General features: G+C 37.2%; 3 protein-coding genes across 3 annotated transcripts; 1 reads left to right on the forward strand and 2 right to left on the reverse strand.

Moving 5' to 3' along the window:
* Positions 1 to 2,883: 2,883 nt before the first annotated feature.
* LOC115964304 lies at positions 2,884 to 5,200 on the reverse strand. Its single transcript, XM_031083642.1, has 3 exons — positions 4,928 to 5,200; positions 3,958 to 4,807; positions 2,884 to 3,833 (listed from the first exon to the last, which is right to left on the reverse strand). The coding sequence occupies exons 1-3, from the start codon at positions 5,198 to 5,200 to the stop codon at positions 2,884 to 2,886; spliced, it is 2,073 nt and encodes a 690-aa protein (XP_030939502.1).
* Positions 5,201 to 6,742: 1,542 nt separating this feature from the next.
* On the forward strand, positions 6,743 to 8,751 carry LOC115962851 (heme-binding protein 2-like). Its single transcript, XM_031081724.1, has 2 exons — positions 6,743 to 7,062; positions 8,090 to 8,751. The coding sequence occupies exons 1-2, from the start codon at positions 6,866 to 6,868 to the stop codon at positions 8,541 to 8,543; spliced, it is 651 nt and encodes a 216-aa protein (XP_030937584.1). The 5' UTR covers positions 6,743 to 6,865; the 3' UTR covers positions 8,544 to 8,751.
* Positions 8,752 to 10,539: 1,788 nt separating this feature from the next.
* Positions 10,540 to 13,852, reverse strand: LOC115965942 (probable apyrase 7). Its single transcript, XM_031085260.1, has 2 exons — positions 12,116 to 13,852; positions 10,540 to 11,242 (listed from the first exon to the last, which is right to left on the reverse strand). Exons 1-2 carry the CDS (start codon positions 13,260 to 13,262, stop codon positions 10,692 to 10,694), a joined length of 1,698 nt encoding a protein of 565 aa, XP_030941120.1. The 5' UTR covers positions 13,263 to 13,852; the 3' UTR covers positions 10,540 to 10,691.
* Positions 13,853 to 20,791: the final 6,939 nt, after the last annotated feature.

Genomic DNA, 20,791 nt, shown 5'->3' on the forward strand with positions numbered 1-20,791 from the left:
GTTATCACCTTCCACAACTAAATCAGCAAAGCCGGCATCAATTGCAAACTCCAAGGCTTGCCGGCAAGCTAAAACCTCTGCCTCTTCACTATCCATAACAGCAGGACCCCTTGACGCCAACGCTGCCATCACCTGACCATCCCCGTTCCAGATCACCACTCCAACACCAGTAGCAGGCAACTCATTGAACACTGCAGCATCATAGTTCATCTTGTATGTCAAGCCTAAGGGAGGTTGCCACTTCTAGGATGGACCGCTTGACACATGGGGCATGGGAGAAACCAGCTGAGTCCGAGCCCCCAGATACTCATCTAAAAGACTGCTAGCACGTCCAACCAGAGCCCTAGGTTCCTGCAAAATTCCCCCATGCACAACTCGGTTACGGCGATGCCAAAGAAGCCAGCAAAGCACCAACAAGAATTCCAGCACATCCGAAGGCAGCTTATGCAGAAAATCCTCCACCAAATTGAACACAGAAGCTTGGACAGTCAGCCCCTTCTGTAGCAAACGATTGGAGCAGCCAGCCCACACACCTTGGGCTGCTGCACACTCCCACAAAGAATGGAGAATTGTTTCGGGGGCTTGGTTGCAGACAGGGCAGAGGTCAAAATGAATGATTCGTCGCTGCCTAAGCTTATCATAAGTTGGGAGAATATCGTGGCAAGCTCGCCACACAAAAACTTTGATCTTAGTTGGGATGTGAAGCCCCCAAACCTTCGCCCAAACGTCACTGCCAGCCCTTGGGTTAGACCCCTCACCCATATGTTTTGACTCCCTAGCCAACAACCTTGTTGTATAGTAACCAGACCGCACCGAGTACCGCCCATTTTTGTTTTGCATCCAGACCAACACATCTGAAGTATACCTTCTGCTCAGGGGGATTCGATAAATAGCTTCAGCATCGAATTTGCTAAAAGCCCCGTCAATGATAGAATGGTCCCATTGGAAGTTATTCCAATCAATTAGCTCCGCCACATACCAATCTTCCTCTACTTCATTCAGTGGAGCCAGGATTTTATTTGTTGGGTGGTGAGGCAGCCACTTGTCAGTTAACACCCGGATAGAAGAGCCCGAACCAACACGCCAACAACACCCCTTTCTCAAAATAGATTGTGCCGCAATTAAGCTTTTCCAAACGAAGGAGCTGTTAGGATGATCAGCCGCCTCCAAGAAGGTGCACCGGGGGAAGTATTTTGTTTTAAAACATCGATAAAGAAGAGAGTCATGGTTGGTCAACAATCTCCACCCTTGCTTTGCCAACATGGCTAAGTTGAAACTCCGGATGTCTCTGAAACCCAAACCTCCCTCCTTCTTTGACTGGACAAGAGACTCCCAACTCTTCCAGTGTATCTTTTTTTCATCCCCACTTTGGCCCCACCAGAACCTAGCACACATCATGTTTAATTCGTTACAGAGTTTCACTGGCAGTAGAAATACTCCCATCGTGTATGTAGGGATTGATTGTGCCACCGCTTTTATTAGGACTTCCTTCCCCGCTTTGGACAGTAACTTCCCCTTCCACCCTTGGATCTTCTTCCACACCCTCTCCTTAAGAAAAGCAAAAGCATGATATTTTGACCGGCCAATCAAAGTGGGTAAGCCTAGATAAGATTCGAATTTGTCCACTTCCTTCACCTTCAACACACTCTTTATCCAGTCCCTATGCCCCTTTGAAGTATTGCTGCTGAAAAAGACTGAGGATTTTTCCAAGTTTATACATTGATCGGAAGCCGCAGCATACAAGTTTAAAACATCCGAGACCACTTGTACTTCCTCCTGTTTAGCTTGACAAAACACAAGAGAATCATCAGCAAAAAGCAAATGGGAAATAGAAGGAGCAGACCGACAAATGGGCACTCCATGAAGCCGGCCCACAACCTCTTCCCTAGTCAACAGAGATGAAAAAGCCTCAGCACAAATTAAAAATAAATAAAGGGAAAGCGGGTCTCCTTGGCGGAGTCCCCTAGTAGGTCTAAAATTACCATAAGCCTTACCATTGAGGCGGACGGAAAAGGACGAGGTAGTTACACAACCCATGATCCGATCAATCCACCCATCCGGAAAACCCAACTTGTTCAACATTCCTTCCAAAAACGACCATTCGACCCTGTCATACGCCTTACTAATATCCAATTTTAGTGCAATAGCCCCTTTCTTTCCCTTTTTCCGGCCATGCATAGCATGCAAGGTTTCATAGGCCACAAGAACGTTATCAATTATTAAACGACCCGGCACAAAAGCGCTCTGAGAGGGAGAGATTAATTGAGGCAAAATCAACTTTAATCTATTAGCCAACACTTTAGAAATTATTTTATATATAACATTGCACAAACTAATAGGTCTAAAGTCAAACATTTTTTCTGGGTACTTTACTTTAGGAATGAGAACAATAGGGGTATAATTTAATTCAAGCATCATAAGACCAGAGTTCAGAAAATCTAACACAGCATTAGTTACATCATAGCCTACAATATGCCAAAACTTCTGATAGAAGAGAGCATTCATACCGTCCGGTCCAGGAGCTTTAGTCGGGCCCATCTGAAATAGCGCCGTCTTCACCTCATCGGCACTAAACTCTCCTGATAAAATATTTAGCATATTAGGCGACATCCTGTGATTGACCGCATTAAGACATTCCTCCACTCTGTGACTTTCCCCAGCCGAAAACAAATTTTCAAAATATTGGACTGCCACCCCAGCCACATCCTCAATCCTGTCAACCCACACCCCCTCAGAATTTTTTATCCCCTGTATGAAATTTCTACGGCGTCGTTGCGAGGCCTTGGAGTGAAAAAATTTTGTGTTTTTGTCCCCCAACTTCAACCACGCCAGCCGGGACCGTTGAGCCCAATAAAGCTCTTGCTTAAGCAAAAGATCATCAAGCTATTTACTGGCTGCCAAAAACTCAGACCTGGTCGCTTCGTTTTGAACGCCATTATGAAGCCTTTCAAGCACTTTTTTCAATCTTTTTATTTCCGCCACCTCAGGCTTTGTCCTCGACGACCCCCACGCATCTAAAACAGCCCCACAGTGATTAATTTTAGCACTAACAGTGGCCATAGGAGAACCGGCCCCACCCATCTGAGCCCAAGCTTCGTCAACCACATTTCCACAATCCTCCTCTAAAAGCCACCGTTCTTCAAATTTAAAGCCTCTAGCTATTCTACCATGGAAATTACTATCCGTTCCTATCTGTAAAATTAGCGGCATATGATCCGAAGCATGTGAAAAAATATGAGACACACAGCTAGCTGGAAACATATCACACCACTCCTTGTTTGCGACTGCTCTATCTAGCCTTTCTCTAGTATTTGCTGCACCAAGCCTTTTGTTATTCCAAGTGAATTTATAACCACAAAAACCCAAGTCAATCAAATTACACTCTTCCAAGGCAGCCCCAAACTCTTCCATCTGTTTAACCGAAGGTGGGTGGGAGCTAAGTTTTTCAAAAGCGTGTAAGAACGCGTTAAAATCACCAATACAACACCACAGACCATCAACAAAAGAAGAAATGTGTTTTAAAAGTGCCCATGACTTACATTTTTTATTTGCTTCCGGCCAGCCATAAAACCCCTTTAAAAACCATTGGAAGCCATTATCCTCCACTACTTTTGCTAGAATATGATTATCAGTGTAATTTATCACCTCTAGGCTAGCCTCTTCTTTCCAAACTAATGCTAACCCACCACCAGAATCAGGCTTTTTAACGATCAATTTATTTGGATAAGCTAACTCTCTACAATGATGCATAAACCCTTCTTTGTCAAGTCTAGTTTCCATAAGAAAGCAGACAGTGGGAGCTTGATCCCTCACCAAATCATGAAGGCTTCGAACTGTCCAAGGGTTCCCAAGCCCTTGGCAGTTCCAACTTAAAGTCTCATTGCGCTCGGCAGAGGTGTTCCGACACCCCCGCCGCTTCAGTTGAATGTGGAGCAATATCAGTTTTTTGTTTCTTACCTGTTTGCTCTTCTGGACTATCACTTCCCGCCAGCTGCTGTGTTGTGTTCATTCTTTTGCCCAGAGTTAACTTTGCATTCTCCTTTAAGTTCTCCATAGGCCCATAATCCATGCGAGCTCGCCTGGTCCATGTCCGTTGCTTCTCAACTCCTTGAGACTTATTTTTCCCACTTTCATCTATAAGCCCATCTGATGCTTTCAGCCTATCCAAGTCTGGCCCAACTAAACCATCCGGCGTGTTCTTCTCCATCACATCTTTGTCCGTACTCTGCACTGCCTGATTCACGGGATACGCCAGCGATACTTCCGAACCAAACCCCTGATTCACGTTAGCCTCATTAAAGCGCATGTCTCCTCCATCCCTGATCTCTGACTCATCCTTTCCGCCATCGTTTACCATCCTAGACAACTCATTCTGATGTTGCTGCGTTGTTCTCCTCTCAGTGTTCCCTTTGTCATCTGCCTCACGAACTTGGTCTCGCCGATTTGGAGACCGACCATGACTCCCTGAGGCCTTCAGCCATTCCCCATACTGGCAAGGAACTTCTCTACCTCCCTTTGTTATCGCGAAGTGTTGAGCACAATGCTTGATGTCATGGCCAAGCAAACCGCAGTGATGGCAAAACAGAGCAAGCCTTTCGTACCTAAATGAGACCCATGTCCTCTGTCCATTTGATCCAGCAACAAACACCCCTCTCCGAAGCGGTTTTGATATAGGCAGCACCACCTTAACTCTTATAAACATGCCTGGAGTATCCTGTTTCAGCCTCTTCTCCACTTCTTCAACAACTCCCAACCGACTCCCTATTTCCTCTGCTACTTTTGGAGAGACCATATCAAACGGGGCTCCCTAGATTTGCACCCAAAAAGACACAGACTCAAACTTGACATTGCTAGCGGTCATCCCAGCTCTCCATCGAACTAGTAATAGAGCTTGGTTATCGAAAGTCCACGGCCCATTCTTCAAAACCCTTTCCAAATCAAATTCAGTCGGAAACTTGAACTGAAAAAGGTTTGCTCCAACGTCCACAACCTGTACTTTGTTTTCCAATCCCCACGCCCTCTTTGTTGTGCTTAGAGCAGCTCTTTTATTAAAGGGTTTGTAGGTGAGGAACTTACCGATTAAACTTAGTACACATCTCTCAATCTCTTCTTGCCTACCCTCATCGGAGATAGGTATAACTTCCTCCTCTTCTGTAGTCAGTTTCATACCCTCCAAGCTGTGTATCACTTCATCTGCCATATCCAGGACTAACTAAGACAGCACCCAAATCGAAAGTCAAACCCTTAGTGATAAACTAAGGGAGAAAGAGACTCGTACCCCAATGAGAGAGAAAAGCTCCTACCCTAGAGGGGAGAGAGCTAGAGGAAAATTTAGACTAGATTATAAAATTACTATTCTCAAATAACTTCAAAACAATATCAATCTAAATATAGTATAGTTATTACTTATTATTAACCTCAACCTGGAGGTACCAAGGTACCAAGTTAACATGGGACACTGATACAAGTTATGATTATTATATAATACTAGTCGGAAACCCGTGCAACGCACGAGATCTTACCTATTTATAATAGACTAAAATAATTTTATAAAATTTTAAACTGATTATGAAACTATACTATTGCATGAATTGCTCCTATTTTTTTGAGTTACAATTTGATGAATAAGTCATTGCTTGAACATGCAATAGGTTACAAAAAAATCTAGCTAACAAATTTAGATATTGAAAAAAAATAACTAAAAAATTCTAATGTTAAAACGTCCGAAAGGAAAAATATATATATATATATATATATGACTACCAAATAGAGAAAATATAAGAGAAAGATAGGTTACCTTCAAGAGAATAATCCATAATTATAACAGTTGAAATTTAATAAACTGTTTCAAATATTGCAAAAAATTGAACCCAAAAATTTAGATGGTCAAACTTTCAAAAGACAATAAAATTTAAAATCAAAAGATTCAAAACCTACAAATTATAAAAACAAAACAAAAACAAAAAGTCATTATTACGAGACAATTTCAGTAAGGATGGAAAGCTTTTCTAAGGTTTTTTTATCTAATTCTTCCTAATTGATGAAAAATTTGGTTCAAACATTGTCAAACACTTTGAAAGTACAAATAATATAAGCTTCCAACATAATCTTTAATTAATAAACAAAGAAGCATGACACCATAAGAGAAAACATAAGATAACATATAGTACATATACCTTACTCCACAATACTTGTAGTTATACTATATATTGTAAAGTACTACTCCATCGCCAATGAAAGTCATGTAAAATCTTATTCACAAAAAAGAGAAAAAGTAATAGCAAGAAAACTTATTCACGAAAAAGAGAAAAAGTAATAGCAAGCGTACCAAAAAAATTGAAGTTTAGGGTTTTCTCTCTTAGTGGAGACAGATAGAGGAGATTGCTTTAGGGTTTTCAAAGATTTCTCTCTTAGTGGAGACAGACAGAGGAGATTGATTTAGGATTTTCAAAAATTTTGTCTCTTATATATATATATATATATATATAAGATACTCCTATTAGGACTCTCTTTTAATTTAAAATTTTTTTAAATTAAAATGATGATGTAGAAAATTGTGGGAATTTCAAAGATTTCGGTTTTATATATATATATATATATTATTATTTTCAACATTCATGACACGTAACTCATGGAATATACTACTACTCTCTACACAGAACGCAAATTGACAATTTAATCCACTACCACATCACATCACAACGTTAATCATACATGTACAAAACTGTAAATTGCCAATTTCGTCCAACGTTGTCATTCTCTCTCACAAAATTCCTCTCTTGATTCAGTCCCAGTTCCTCTCCAAAGAGTCAGAGACACCTTGTGTGTGTGTTCGAGTCTTCGAGAGACAGAGAGAGAGAGAGAAATGGAGAATCCAAGGATGCTATCACTGGTTCTTTGTTTTGGATTTCTGGGTCTTTGCCAAGCGATCGAATCGCCGCAGTACAGTGTGGTTCACTCGGAATCGGACTTCGAGATCAGACTCTACAGACAGTCCACGTGGATGTCTGCTCCATCTAAAGACATCTCCTTTGAGAAAGCCACCAAATTTGGTTTCCACAGGTGCTACTACTTTCTTCTTAAACCATGTTGATTTTGAGTAATCTTAGGTACCCTTTTCTTTGTTTGATGAGAAAATGAAGGAAAACAAAACAGGAATCTAAAGAAAAGTTTTGGGCTTTTTTTTTTTTTTTTTTTGGGGGGTCAACAGCTTATGTAATATGTTCAGTTTAGTCTGACACATTTGATTGATATAATCGAGGTGAAATTTCCACTTTCTGTTTGGTTGCTGAGAAATTATAGTATAAATGAAATAATTTGATCCTTGGTTTCTTGTCTGATAAGGTTTAAAATTTCAGGGACCCCATCAAAATAAGTCATGTAATTCACAATTTAGTTTAGCTTTGTTCTTATTCGGTTTTCTTAGGAACCAAACTAGTAGTTGTTAGAAAATCAGGGTTTCGGTCCACGGACCGGACCGTACAGTAGGTATATATAATTTTTGAACCTTTAATAATTATCTGAAACTAAAGTAAGCCAAATGAGATGGTTTTTGAAAGGAGACGAAATAACTGTGACAACATCCCTTTTTTTTTTTTTGAGAATTAGTGACAACATCCTGTTTAATGATAACTACTGGCAGCATTTTAATTATCATGGTGCCTATTACCACAATTTGACAATCAATACTAAGGCTAGACAGTGCATTCCCTAGTTATACCAATATCGACATCACATCAAAATGATTCAAAACGTGTGGTTTGCCAATAAGCTCGGGCTTAAATGGCACTTCCTCCTCCCACAAGAATGGGTGGAGAGTGAGGCCATGGGACAAAACTTGAAAACCAACTTATTGACCTTTTTTTTTTAACACAGCGCATCTATCATGTTCTGTTACTGCAATTACTATGACAGTGCAAGATGTCTATAAGCATTTTTTTAATCCGTTTATAGGTATAGTGTAAATGCCCATTCTGGATCCACATTTCATTTTAAATTTTTGTAAAATCCGTTGTGTACTCTTTTTTTATTAAAAATAAATTCCGGAGCTTTTCATTTTGCTAAGATTTTGTTGTTGTTAATCTCACAGGTTGTTCCAGTATATCCAAGGTGCCAATCTGAATTTCTCTAGGATTGCAATGACAGCTCCTGTCCTGACAAGCATAGTCCCAGAAGCTGGCCCTCTACACTCATCGGCCTACTTTGTCCGTTTTTACTTGCCCGTGAAGTTCCAAGCTAGCCCTCCACTCCCACTTCCAGAGCTGAACCTGAAGCCCTATGCATGGGACAGTCAGTGTATTGCTGTTAGGAAATTCTCTGGATTTGCTAGGGATAGTAACATTGTTAAAGAGGCAGAGAAACTTGCTATTAGCTTGAGCAGGTCTCCATGGGCAAATGCAACTTCTTCGGAAAGTAGTAATGCCTACTCGATTGCACAGTACAATTCTCCATTCCAGTTTATTGGGCGTGTAAATGAGGTTTGGGTGGAGGTTGATGCATCAGAATTTGATGGCTGTAAATTCAGTGGAGTAGCAACATACTAGACTGTGGCATGGTTGGGCATGACTGCAATTTTCTGCATTATGTGCTTGGAGCTACTGATACATAAATTACTGTGTTTTGAATTCCCTATATCTGTAAATTTTTGTTCCCAAAAATAACCCTGTATGTGTATATATATGATTTTAATTAATATGTAAAAATATGGTGCTTCTGACTTCATTACTTGCTTGTGTAAAAATAAAATTTATGCATACGATAGTTATCTGTAATTTGTGACTCCGGGCTTTTGCAATGCCGAGTTGCCAACAGAAAATTATTAGCTACTTCTGATGAGGATAATATAAATAAGAAAAGGGTAAAATCTGATGACCAATGTCAAGCTGCATCATTCTCAATGTGCTTGCCAAAAATCACCATGCGGTTTTGAAATCTTAGATAGTCCAGACTCAAGAGGGTAGCACTTAGATATTCCTAATGCAGTTGTCCTGGTTTGTAATCTCTCCGTGTGTCTCTCACATATGTGTCCTTCATGGTATGTTTGGATGGAGGGAGAGGGAGGGAGTAGATGAGAGGTGGTTGGAGAGGTGCACCTAATTTCCAGCCACCTCCCCTCTACTCTCCCTCCTTCTCCCTCCATGCACGTCTCCAGCCATCTCTGGCTCATCTACATTCCCCACCTCCCCCCTAGGTGGTCCCTCTCTCCCTCTATCCAAACATAGGATTTAAAGTAATTGGGATACAATGAGAAACCAAAATATTGTTAGTTAATTAAGCACTCAATTTTCAAATGTGTGTTTGACAACAGATTAAAAACTAGTTTTTTGTTTAAATTATCAACTCTTTACGGGTCTCACATTACTTTTTGTCTTATTTTTATTTCAAATAATCTAACTTTTAACTTTTTGAAAATAAACTAACTTTTAACTTTTTGTCTCACATTATGCAAATAAGTTACGAAAATAAGCAATTTCCAAACAAAAATAAGCAAGAAGTTATATCAAAAGTACGGAGTGAATGTTGAATTTCAATAGATTAATCTAATCTTTAGTGATCCATGTGATCTTGAATTCAAGTCTCTTAGCCCTAGCTAACACCTTAGGGCCATGTTCGCAAAATTCCACCTTATAACCCATACGGAAATAAAATGCTAGAAGTGAGTGATTGCCTATTGCTTTATTGTTATTGAAATCAATTATTCTCGAGTGCAGTTAGTTCCTTCATGTTTTCACTGGTACCTAGATCATGCTTCTAAGCCAAGTCAATATAATGCCTCTAGCTTAACAAGTATCACATAGCACTACTGTGCAAGTGTCAGCGCCCATGTGTTGCAGACATTGCAGTGTACCCCGTAACAAAAGTTTTTTTTTCCCTATGCATTATGGTGCATTAGTATGGTCATATAGTGAGACGGGGCTGTTTTAAGCAAAATTCTCAGAGCTTACACGTATTGACGTATATTAAGTCTACATTTTTGTTGTAAACAAGGATAATTTAAGATGGAAGGAGGTGCAAATATCATTGAGCCATTGAGAAACAAGAAACAAAATAGCTACACTGGAGAATTAAAGTTTAAAGCAGTCTTGGAGGATGTTTTGTTCTTAGCCAAATCTGTTGATAATGTATCATTTTCTTTTATATGTAAAGAGAGAAACCTTACCGTCCACCTTATAGCCCGGTGGGCTGATCTTTTAAATTGGATTGGGGTTCCCATCTTTAACTTGTCGTTGTTGTTAGCTCAAGCTTTAGATAGAGATGGTCACAAACCCCCCCTTGATTGTATATCTTTTGTTTCTTCTTACAAATAAAGTATTTATTCAGCCCAAAAAAAAAGTATGTCCTAAGGGCTAAGAAGTGCAAGATTAACATGGTATCTTGATCGAGCTTGGGAATAGGGACCAGTTTCCAACTTCTAAAATTAGATCTAAAAGTGAGCTCCAGCCCAGGTTCAGAAATTGGCACAATATTCCCACTCACATAAGGTCAAGTGACAGGATAGAATCGCTGCAGACAATTTCCAATGCGGAATGTGCCAACTAATTTCAAACCACACAACAAAATTGGTTTTTATAATCAGAATATTTTCTAACAAATCCATCCTAAAAGAATAAATGAATTGTGGTTGTATAAGAACAATAAAACAATGAACACATTGACCAGACTCCATTATACTTTGTGCATGCATCCACATATTAGTTAGGTCGGCGTTTTGAATGAGCAACATACGATGGCAGAGACACCCCAGCAGCAGCACTACTATTCCTGCTTGGCATAGGCAGCTTGATTTGGCAACGATAAATGATAAATAGAAGGCATAGAAGTAAAACAAACAGAACAACTGGAGAGGACACGATACTCATATTCTTTAAGGTAGAAATACTAGTCTCAGTTTTGGTAGTTCTGAACAATAATTGTTCACCTTCAACCAATGCAGCTCCTAATGTCCAAGAAACATCCCCTGGGCCAAATATTATCTCTTTATCACCAAGACAAAGAGAATCCTTAATGAGAGATGCCATATAAGGTACATGGAAACAATATTGTCCAGCATATTTTTGGTTCCTGGAAATACTGCTCAAGTTAGCCCATGATCTTGAGCATAACTGCTGACCTTCCTCCCAAATCTTTGTAAAGTTAGCTCTTGGATTCAGATTTAACACTTTGTAAACAGCATAAAATCCAGATAAAGCATGAAAGCGTGCAGAGGGGTAAGCGGCAGCTGTCAAATTAATAAAGTCACCGCCTGCATATCACAAGTGGTACTTAAAAGGTGAATTCTTACTACAAATCCCTTTATGAAATGAACTGAACAACTGTATAAGAGACATAGTGCATAATGGAAAACTGATGCTCCTTTCTAGTCATTGATATTAGAAACTGCCATCTATTATCATAAGAAATAATATTTGGAAAATGCCAATTTAACATTGTAAATAATAATATACTTATAAACGAAGGTAGCTTTATGTCTCAACTTCACCAAACATGTGGTGCCTTGGAAGTTGTCCTATCATGAGTAACATTTAAGTTGCTATGACCATGAAAATAGCAATCATTGAGCAAAAGAATTTCAGAGGGCTTATCCCATCCTTCACTTAGAGTTTAATTCTTATAAACCAAAAGTGACATATCAAAAAAATTTCTTATAAACCAAAGTGCATAATCCTTCATTTGGTGAATAGCTTAAACCTATTATTCTCAATACTTAATACATTTCAAGAAATATGATGTCTTAAGTATTTACTTTTTAGACACTGAAAATCTATTGAATTCCTAAGGCTATCAAAAGAAAATTCAGAATCATAGCAAGACCAAATTAGTAGACACCAAACACATGGATATCAGGCCTTTTTTTTTTTCTTTTCTTTTTTGGTTGATAAGTCACATGGATATCAGTATATGTCAAGAATAAATACTTTTTCGACCAGAGTAAGTAATGAATAGTAAATACTTTTTTTTTTAATTTTCTTTTTTGGTTGATAAGTCACATGGATATCAGTATATGTCAAGAATAAATACTTTTTCGACCAGAGTAAGTCACATGGATATCAGTATATGTCAAGAATAAATACTTTTTCGACCAGAGTAAGTAATGAATAGTAATAGTAGTACTCACCACCATAAGAAGATGAGCCTGCTTTACAGTTTGTACCAACTGTTGGTTGTGACCAATCTAAACTGCTTGAATTGATGGCGGCTGCCTTTGCAAGTCCTTCGCATAGCTCCCAATTGGGTTCTCCAACCAGATGCAAAGAAGGAAATTCAGCATTCCATGTTTGTCCGCTGAAAATTTTCTGATAACTGGAATTAAGCCCTAAGCAACCAGAGCAGCTATAGTTTTGTACAAAATCAGAACCAAGACAAGGATGTCTGACTTCTAATGTATTATGAGTATTTTCTTTGAACCATTGTACTTGGCTGAGCATGACCACACTCCTATCAAATGCCTCATTCAAACCAAAAGCTGGCAACGAATATGCTAAAATCCGATGTTCCTTTGAACCAATCTTTGATCTCACCAAGTGTGTGTCTTCTCTTGCATCATCTATTTCCATCACAACCTGCAACGAGGAACCTCCCAGGTCAATAAGTCCCAAAGTGGGTGACTTTGAATAATTTCCAAATCTCCCCATTTTATAGTTCAGGGCAACCCAACCATAATAAGCTTCTTCTTTCCCACTCAATACCCTTATCCAATTCTTCCTAAACAAAAATGTGTGCTCCTTCACAACAGCCTCTACATCCTCCAAAACCTGCCTAGCATTGTCAATAGCTAACCTTCTTAACCCAGCAGTACCTAAAACAAGAATTGGAGTGTCTGAATGTCTTTCACGAGGTACCACCTGTTCTGCCCATAAAATCAATGGTTCCAAAGACACTCTCACTCCTGATGAGTTGCCAACAAATTTATCTAATCCAGGCTCAGTTTGCATACAGTGATACTGACATGAATTCTTCCAAAGTGAACTCTTGGTTGTATTGTCAGGATAAGAATGCAACAAAAGAGGAAACTTCACGTTACTTTCACCTTCTGACATCCACTCGTACACATTCACTCGTGTCCCCGAGCTTCCACAGTCCACAACCACACTAAAATACGACTCCTTAAATACACTTTGGCCTTTTCCGGGGCTAAATGCAAAGTAAACACCAACCAACAACAGCACCACAACCAAAACAATGATACTTGTTTTCAACACCCGTTTATACCAAGTAAATCCCGTGATTGAGAGCTTAAGTTTCGATGGCGATTTGGGTTCCATATCACTATTATCAACATGAATCCATGCCAAATCCTACTAACTCTTTGAACCCCACTTTCTATTTTGCCCTCAAAATCTTGCTAATTTTTTCACTAATTGTAATAATACCCCAATGGGTCTATAAACTTGCAAAGCCATTAATGAAAATACACCCACAACCACTCAATTCAGATATCACATAATGCCAAATCTTACAGCTTTCTAGTTCCTACCTACTTCATCTTTGCATCAAAAAAAAAATCTCTAGTTTATGTAACAGTAACCCAATTGAGCCAATAAAAACACACACACAACACGAATTTGTGTAATTAAAATGAAAACAATAAGTTCACAATTTGCACCATTTTCTAGAACCCAGAATATAGCAACTTTGACTAATAAAAAAAGGGTGTGATTATATGTGCTCAGATGTGATCTGGGAATTGAAATGAGAGAAGAGAGTACCTAGTTGGTCTCTGAAACCATGGAAACTGTACCAGCCCCTACGAATCTCTGATGGGGATGAGAGATCACAGAGAGTGTGACCCAGAGAGAGTCGGGTCAGCTTGGCATCTCAATCGTAATCCTGGGAAACACAAAAACAAAAAACACCGTTGCTGTTTGGCACGTGCTGAGTTAATTAGAGATTTGTTTAGATATAATTTATTTTGTTAAAAACTAAAAACACTGTAATAAAATAATTTTTAAATATATAAATAATGCTTTGAGACTTATTTTAAATGAAAAAAGTTGTTGAAAAGTGAAGTTTGTAGATCCCATAAACAGTACACGGGAGAAAAGTCAACAACTGCAACTAAAAAAAATAAATAAATAAGAAGGAAACGTGAATTATGAAACGCAGACGTGCAATAATGTGGATCCAAACGGGCACTAGGTGCCAATTTAGAAATAAGACATAAACATTTAGTAGGAAAGTCATGTCTCACACCTTAATTTCACAATATTCTCAGATTAACGTATCTAATTCATAAGAAAGATTCAAATTGCAAACTGTGATGGGCACATCAGCACGTGTGAGGTTACAGGTTAATTTAGGAATATTTTTAAATTGTTGTCAATTTTTGTTATACCCCTAACTTTATTCTTAGTACTTGTTTGGATTGCGTTTTTGGACCCCAGTGTTTGGTGTTTTGGCCTTTTTTTTTTTTTTTTTTTTTGAGAAGTCAGTTTTCACATGATTATGCATTGTTCAGTAGATCCCATGTACTGTTCACAGTATCCACAAACCTCTTTTTTTAACAAAACTTTCATTAAAAATGGGTCTCATGACTCTATTCACACATTTAAAAATTATTTTGCTACAGTGTTTTCAGTTTTCAAGCAAAATAAACAGTATACAAACGGACCCTTAGTAGCAAGTGGCAATCATTTGTTGTGACTTGTTTAAGTAATGGACAATTACTTTCACATGAAATCACTACTTTTTATCTATCAATCACAATCTAGAATTGTGGCAAAAGATGTTTATCTTGACTTTCTTAACTAATATTTTACAAGGAAAGTGCTAAATGTACTACAAACTAATGTGACAATAGTGAGTTTCAATTGGCTCAACTTGTAAAATCTCTCTTGTCGTTGAATAATAGATATAAGATTCGATCCATGCCTATATAAAAAATTAACTGGTGTCTTTGGTATGATGATGAAGAGCAACCATTAGAAGATGTCATATGTTGAAAATATCTTCTTTTTTTTCCAATGAATGTTTGAATTGTTTTTTATAATTGGTGACATATTATATTGTAAGATTTATGTAGTAAAATTTTATTATCCCTATCATTATTCGTTTCACAACACTCTCCAATTTTCCTACCACCTAAAACATGGACCCATCATAATCTCTAATTTTTTTTTTTAATAGACCAATTGATTTTTTTAATAACTCATGTGTGAAGTGGTACAAATTGAGTTTTGTGAACTTTTGTTGTGACCCTAACTTTATTGCTAGTTAAAATCAAGGGTGATATAAAAAGAAATTAAAATAATTAGAGATAACAATGGGACGAGACATAAGCCAAACCATGGGAGTTGGTAATATGAATAACGGTTGCTCATGTAACCACAACAATGTGAATAAGGCTACACATGTTATCCTTGCATCAAATAAGAATTCAAGATCATGAGTATCCTTTCTAGTCATCCCAATTTCATGCCTTCTTCAATATTAGAAAAATCCATGTGAAATAGAAGTAGGATAGGTTGTAATGGAGTAAGGTGGAGTCACTTTAGTATTTTGAATGAGATTCCTTTGGTGTGATTAGAGTTAGAGGTACAAGGGAAAAAAAGATTAAGGGAGAGAGAGAGAGAGAGATTGTATACACATGAAGCAGGGTGGGGTGGGAACAAGATGGGACAATGAAGGCAAAATCCATGCCCTCTTCAAGATAGAAAAAACCTCATAGGGCTAGACTAGTCCAAGTGGGATGTTGGCATTTTCCTTCGCTACTAATAATGGATTAGTATATTTTTTGCTGAAATAATGGATTAGTATATTGCAATTGTACGGCACCGAGATCCCAAAGCCCATACTGGCCTTGGGCCCAGGCCCATACAGGCCCCGGGCCCAAGCCCATACCGGCTTTGGGCGCAGGCCCAGCAGAAAGGTCCAGTTACCTTATGCCCTTCTTGAAACTGCCTTAGTGTAAAAACAAGTTTTGGGTATTGAGTTCCAAGAGGTGACCGGTTAAGCTTTCTCGGGCAAGCGTATGAGCCGTGTCCGGGAAAATCATGATATGCACGGGAAACTAAGTTGCCGAACATAATCGATCAAGCTGGAACCAAGTTCCAAGGCCATAAATGTTGCACCGCCCTCTCACCTAAACACCCACTTTAATAAGATAATATTGGACCTTCAGTAGCACCAACGGTGGCTGTAATCATGATCTCCCCACTAACCTTGGCTATAAATAGAGGAAATTTGGAAGAAGAGGGGGTTTAGAAAAACTGAGAGAAAACAGCCAAGTAAGAGAGTATCAACTAAGTGTTGTTTTGAGTCTCTCTGCCGATAACGACCCATAGTAGGAAATCCTCAAGCCCACTACAAATAAATTGTGAGCCCAAGTGATTTAAGGCCCAGAAGTCTTATACTTGGTACCTACAGCAATCATATATAATTTTTATCAAGGTCAGTCAATAGCTTCGGTTTAAAGTTGATAATTTTAAATGTGTTTGTTTCTATAGTTAATAACGTCCAGTTTGGTATTCGTATGTATATAGAAAACACCTACTGACATCATGTTGAAGGGTTTGGTTTTTTCATCGACTATTGATATTGATCTAGGTGGCACCATGTTATGATTTTAATGACCTACATTAATTAAGTGTAAATTTAATCATGTGTTTATAAGCTCTTAAGCACTCTCTTCTTGCAAGTCAGTTTTTAAGGATGAGTCTTATCCATGAGTTTCTAACATACCTCTAGAGGCAATCAGTCCAGCTTAGAACAGTTAGTTCGGATTGGTCTTTGCAGTTTGCATAGCCCTATATTATTTAACATTGTTTTGCTAACATTGTCTTACTTCTCATATTAATATCTTGATTTTAAACCATAATATAAAAAGATGAAACATCTAAATCATCCAATATTAATTTACGTCATTCTTTTCCTACCAATAATTCATTAACTCAAACTTGAGTTGCATTTTAAGCTTTTGTAATGTTAAATTAGAAAGAACCAATAGAGTTATTTTTCAATAACTCAAGCTGAACTACAGTTTGAAAGTTATCAATATGCCTTTTTCTTGAAAAGGGAAAGAGAGAGAGAGTGGTGAGACCTTGCAAAATCTGACCACATAGACAAATGGCAATCTTTAGCGATAAAAGTGGATGAAAGGAAAGTTGAAGAGAGTGTAATAGAGTGTGGCCACAATCTCTTGATTTTTGTAGACCAATGTTTATTACACGTTTTGATTTACACACGCTCTAAAATGCAATTGAAATCACGATTTTTAACTTAGAAATCAATTAATTGATTTTTTAGGGGTGAGTCAAACTGAGTAAAACAAGATTAACTCATCTTTGTATATTTCAATCACTTTTCTCTCCTACTATTCTTTCATCTTTCTCTTTTATGATTTGTCTCCCTCCATTTCAAATATCAGTGATCAGAATAGACAGGACAGATTCTAATTGGCACTATTGTATTGTATTTTGCTGCAGGCTGCAGTGGTTTTTGTACTTTGTAGTGTAGGACTTTTTTGTTTGGTTGCTCCATTAAAAGTTAGAAATGATAGATCAAACTTGGACCTTACTTCTTGCGGAGGGGGTCCCATTTGAACCAACAGGACTTGGACACGTGGTCTAGGACTTTGATACTCACTTTTTTTGACTTGCTTAACGCCTGTGCACTAGTTTATAACTTATTAATCCTTAAAGGATAAGGGATGTGATCATGATTGGGATTCAATATCTGATAAGTGAAATCACCTATTTAAATCAATAAATACCAATTTACAGTTTTACCCATCCACATATTTGTTTATTTTAACATTCTATTTGTCCTTAAATTACAATGACAATGTTATCCTATCACGTTTTTACAATGGATTGGCTTGTATCCAATGTTTTGAAATAAAAATCTTCTATCTTATGTTCTATTTTATGTTTCACTAATTATTATATCTGTTTTTGATAATTACTTTTTATTATCAAATGAAGATATTATTTAATTTTTAGTGTAAGTAGAGATTGAGCTTCATATCTTTTATTTAATAATAAAAAGACACCAATTAAAGCAACTGCCTTGGAATAAACACTAAAAAATGACCAATTTTTTTATCCAATGAACTTGTCATTATACTATTGAGCTAGGCTAGCCCATCTAGATGAAATAATGGTAAAACAGGAGAAATTATAGAGTCTACTGATGGACCACGTCATTTGTCTATAATTCCACTAAAAAACTTTCACTTATTTAAAATTACTGTGTTAATAATTAATTTCTGTTTAAAAAAATTTTCTAACAAACAATTTTAAACATGTGGAATTTTTGTGTGAAATGATAGACCACATCACTTGTCCATAATATGATTCTTATAATTTCTCATAAAACAGAATTATACCACTAGAGTTTACTCAAAACTATAAAAAATATATATTATTAGATTAGATAAGTCGTGTTCTCAAAAAAAAAAAAAAAAGATTAGATAAGTCGTTGTTATTTAAATATTATACATTAATAAACTATATGTTAATTTAATCGATTCATTGAAAGCCGAGATTTGCCGTAGAAACTAGAAAGAGATATTTTATCCTCCATTATAAGTACAACTACTGTATCATTCATACATATCTCTCTCTCTCTCTCGTTATTTTAATCAGTAAACAAAGGCCCAGCATACTGCAACTTTGCCATTGTGGCTGTGCGGTAGTGCCTCGTACTTCCGAACAATGCTAAACATGCTTTGAAAATTAATATATGTACAATTTTCTAGGTACTTTTTAATTAATTTTATTATAAATATTTGAAAAAAAAAAAAACATTCCTTATATAGTGTATTGATTGAATGGCCATACGATTTGAATTTAATTGGTAAACTTAAAAAAAATATTTTACCCTATAAAAAATTTAGATAGAGTTGTTAAAATGTTTTTATGTTAGGTTTGCCAATAAATTAAACCATGTATATACATTAATCAATATAATCACATGATTGAATGTAATTAAAAGCCTTTTTTTTAGTGATAATTTCAACATGACGTATGTTTTTGATAATTGTTTTTTTATCATTAGATCAAGACACCAACTTGATTTTTGGTATTGTAAGGACACGATTCCTTTGCGGCCCACTAACATTTTTGGGCTCACGCAATAAAGGTCCCTCACAATATGATTTGTAGAGAGTGGGCTTGAAAAGCTAGCCGCTGGCCAAGTGGCGATGCCCGGTCATGGCTTTAGAGGAAGCTCTAAGGCGTCGTACCCCGTGGGATGGAGCTCCTCGGAGCTGATCCGAGGACCTTTTGAGATCTTATCCCGGTTACCCAACGGCGAGATTTCTTCCGTGAAGTCCAGTCTGGTTGAGATGTTTCCCCACGTAGTCTTTCTTTCTTCTTTGGGGCTGGGCTCCCCCCTCGTGATTTACTTACTTCTTTATTTTATACTAGCTTGCATTCGCTATCCTTCGTCCACGTGTAGGGTCAGTTTTTACAAACACTGACATTTGTCCCATCAGTCCCATCCCGGAATTGTTGGGGATGGTTTGATAAAGCTGCAGAGTACGGCTCTGTCAGGCGCTGGGTCTTATCTGGAAGGGTAGTAAGGATAACCTCCCCAAGGTATCTTGGATCTCCTTACGAATTTCGTCCCTATACCAGTTTCACCCCTTTGTTCTGGTGGGACTATGGATCTGCCGAGGACTACACTGTCCTCGGCTGCCTCCCAAAATTCTTTTGTGCTCTGAGTTGTAGAGCTTAGGCCACAGCTCTCCTCGGATTGGGCCTTCGGACTCTCTAAGGGCAAATGGGCCTGGTCCACGAATTGTTGGGCCCCACAGGTATAAACAAAAATTAACTCTCATATATTTTAATTCAACGACAAGCGACTTTTTTTGGGCTAATTGGAACCCATTTTTTTAGAACCTAAACTAATTTTAAATAAGTTTTATCTTAAAATTTTTATAATTTATTTACCTAACCCTAAAACTTTCAATTGTTGTTTGCTAATACGGCTTGTATCTAGTATTTTTTTGCAATGGATAAGCTAAAATGTAAACACATGTTCGAATTGTATTGTGTCCAGTACAAAAAGGCATTGAACACAAGCTTCATCCCCTACTAAAATTTTTACTTAAGCCCTAAAATTTGAACCTATTTTTTGCAATTCCTTTAGATTTACCTCAGACTCTAATGACACCTGCTTCTGATTATTGTTTTTATATTAGACCAAGACATTAATTGAATTTTTGGTATAAGCGGAGATCAAACCCCCATATATTTTATTTGTCGACAAATTACCTTTTCAGTTGAGCTAATTAGAATCCATTTTTTTAGAACCTAAACTAATTGTACATAAGTTTTACATTAAAAATTTTAGAATCTATTTGCTTAACCCTAAAACTTTCACTTTTTTTTTTGCCATATATACATATATACTAAAAAATTTACTTAAGCCCTAAAACTTGTAACTATTGTCTGCAGTTTGAGACCTTTAAATTTGCAGTAAATAAATAAATTTTACTTAAAACCTAAAACTTATAACAAATAAATATTCATTTTATTTTAAATCTATCAAATACTTTTTATATCCAACATGTATTTTTAATTTAAAAAGAAAAGTGACTAATTACAAAAACTTACAAGTGATATAATTGTAAATTGAAACTTTATAAACCTTAGTCATAATCTATTGTTTGAACAAACTCTTTCAATATTGATACTTAGCATTTAATGAGTTCTATGAGTGTTATATTTTTGTTGAACTATGTTATTTTGAATTTAGGTTGAAGTATATGCACTTCTCTTGGAGTGTAAAAAACTTATTTTTAGATGGATGCTAATTTTTTTTGAACTATATTATTTTGAATGTAGGTTGA

The sequence above is a fragment of the Quercus lobata genome, chromosome 10 (assembly GCF_001633185.2).
Source record: "Quercus lobata isolate SW786 chromosome 10, ValleyOak3.0 Primary Assembly, whole genome shotgun sequence".
In the NCBI taxonomy this organism is placed as follows: domain Eukaryota; kingdom Viridiplantae; phylum Streptophyta; class Magnoliopsida; order Fagales; family Fagaceae; genus Quercus; species Quercus lobata.

Bases quoted from the DNA above. Each gene is read 5' to 3' on its own strand.
- LOC115962851 (XM_031081724.1), top strand. From the start codon at position 6,866: ATGGAGAATCCAAGGATGCTATCACTGGTTCTTTGTTTTGGATTTCTG. The intron at 7,063-8,089 runs GTGCTACTACTT...TTAATCTCACAG, and splicing joins ACCAAATTTGGTTTCCACAG to GTTGTTCCAGTATATCCAAG.
- LOC115964304 (XM_031083642.1), bottom strand. From the start codon at position 5,200: ATGGCAGATGAAGTGATACACAGCTTGGAGGGTATGAAACTGACTACA. The intron at 4,808-4,927 runs GTTTTGAAGAAT...GTGCAAATCTAG, and splicing joins CTGAATTTGATTTGGAAAGG to GGAGCCCCGTTTGATATGGT. The intron at 3,834-3,957 runs GTAAGAAACAAA...ACCCTTGGACAG, and splicing joins TAGTCCAGAAGAGCAAACAG to TTCGAAGCCTTCATGATTTG.
- LOC115965942 (XM_031085260.1), bottom strand. From the start codon at position 13,262: ATGGAACCCAAATCGCCATCGAAACTTAAGCTCTCAATCACGGGATTT. The intron at 11,243-12,115 runs GTGAGTACTACT...TGTGATATGCAG, and splicing joins AGGCTCATCTTCTTATGGTG to GCGGTGACTTTATTAATTTG.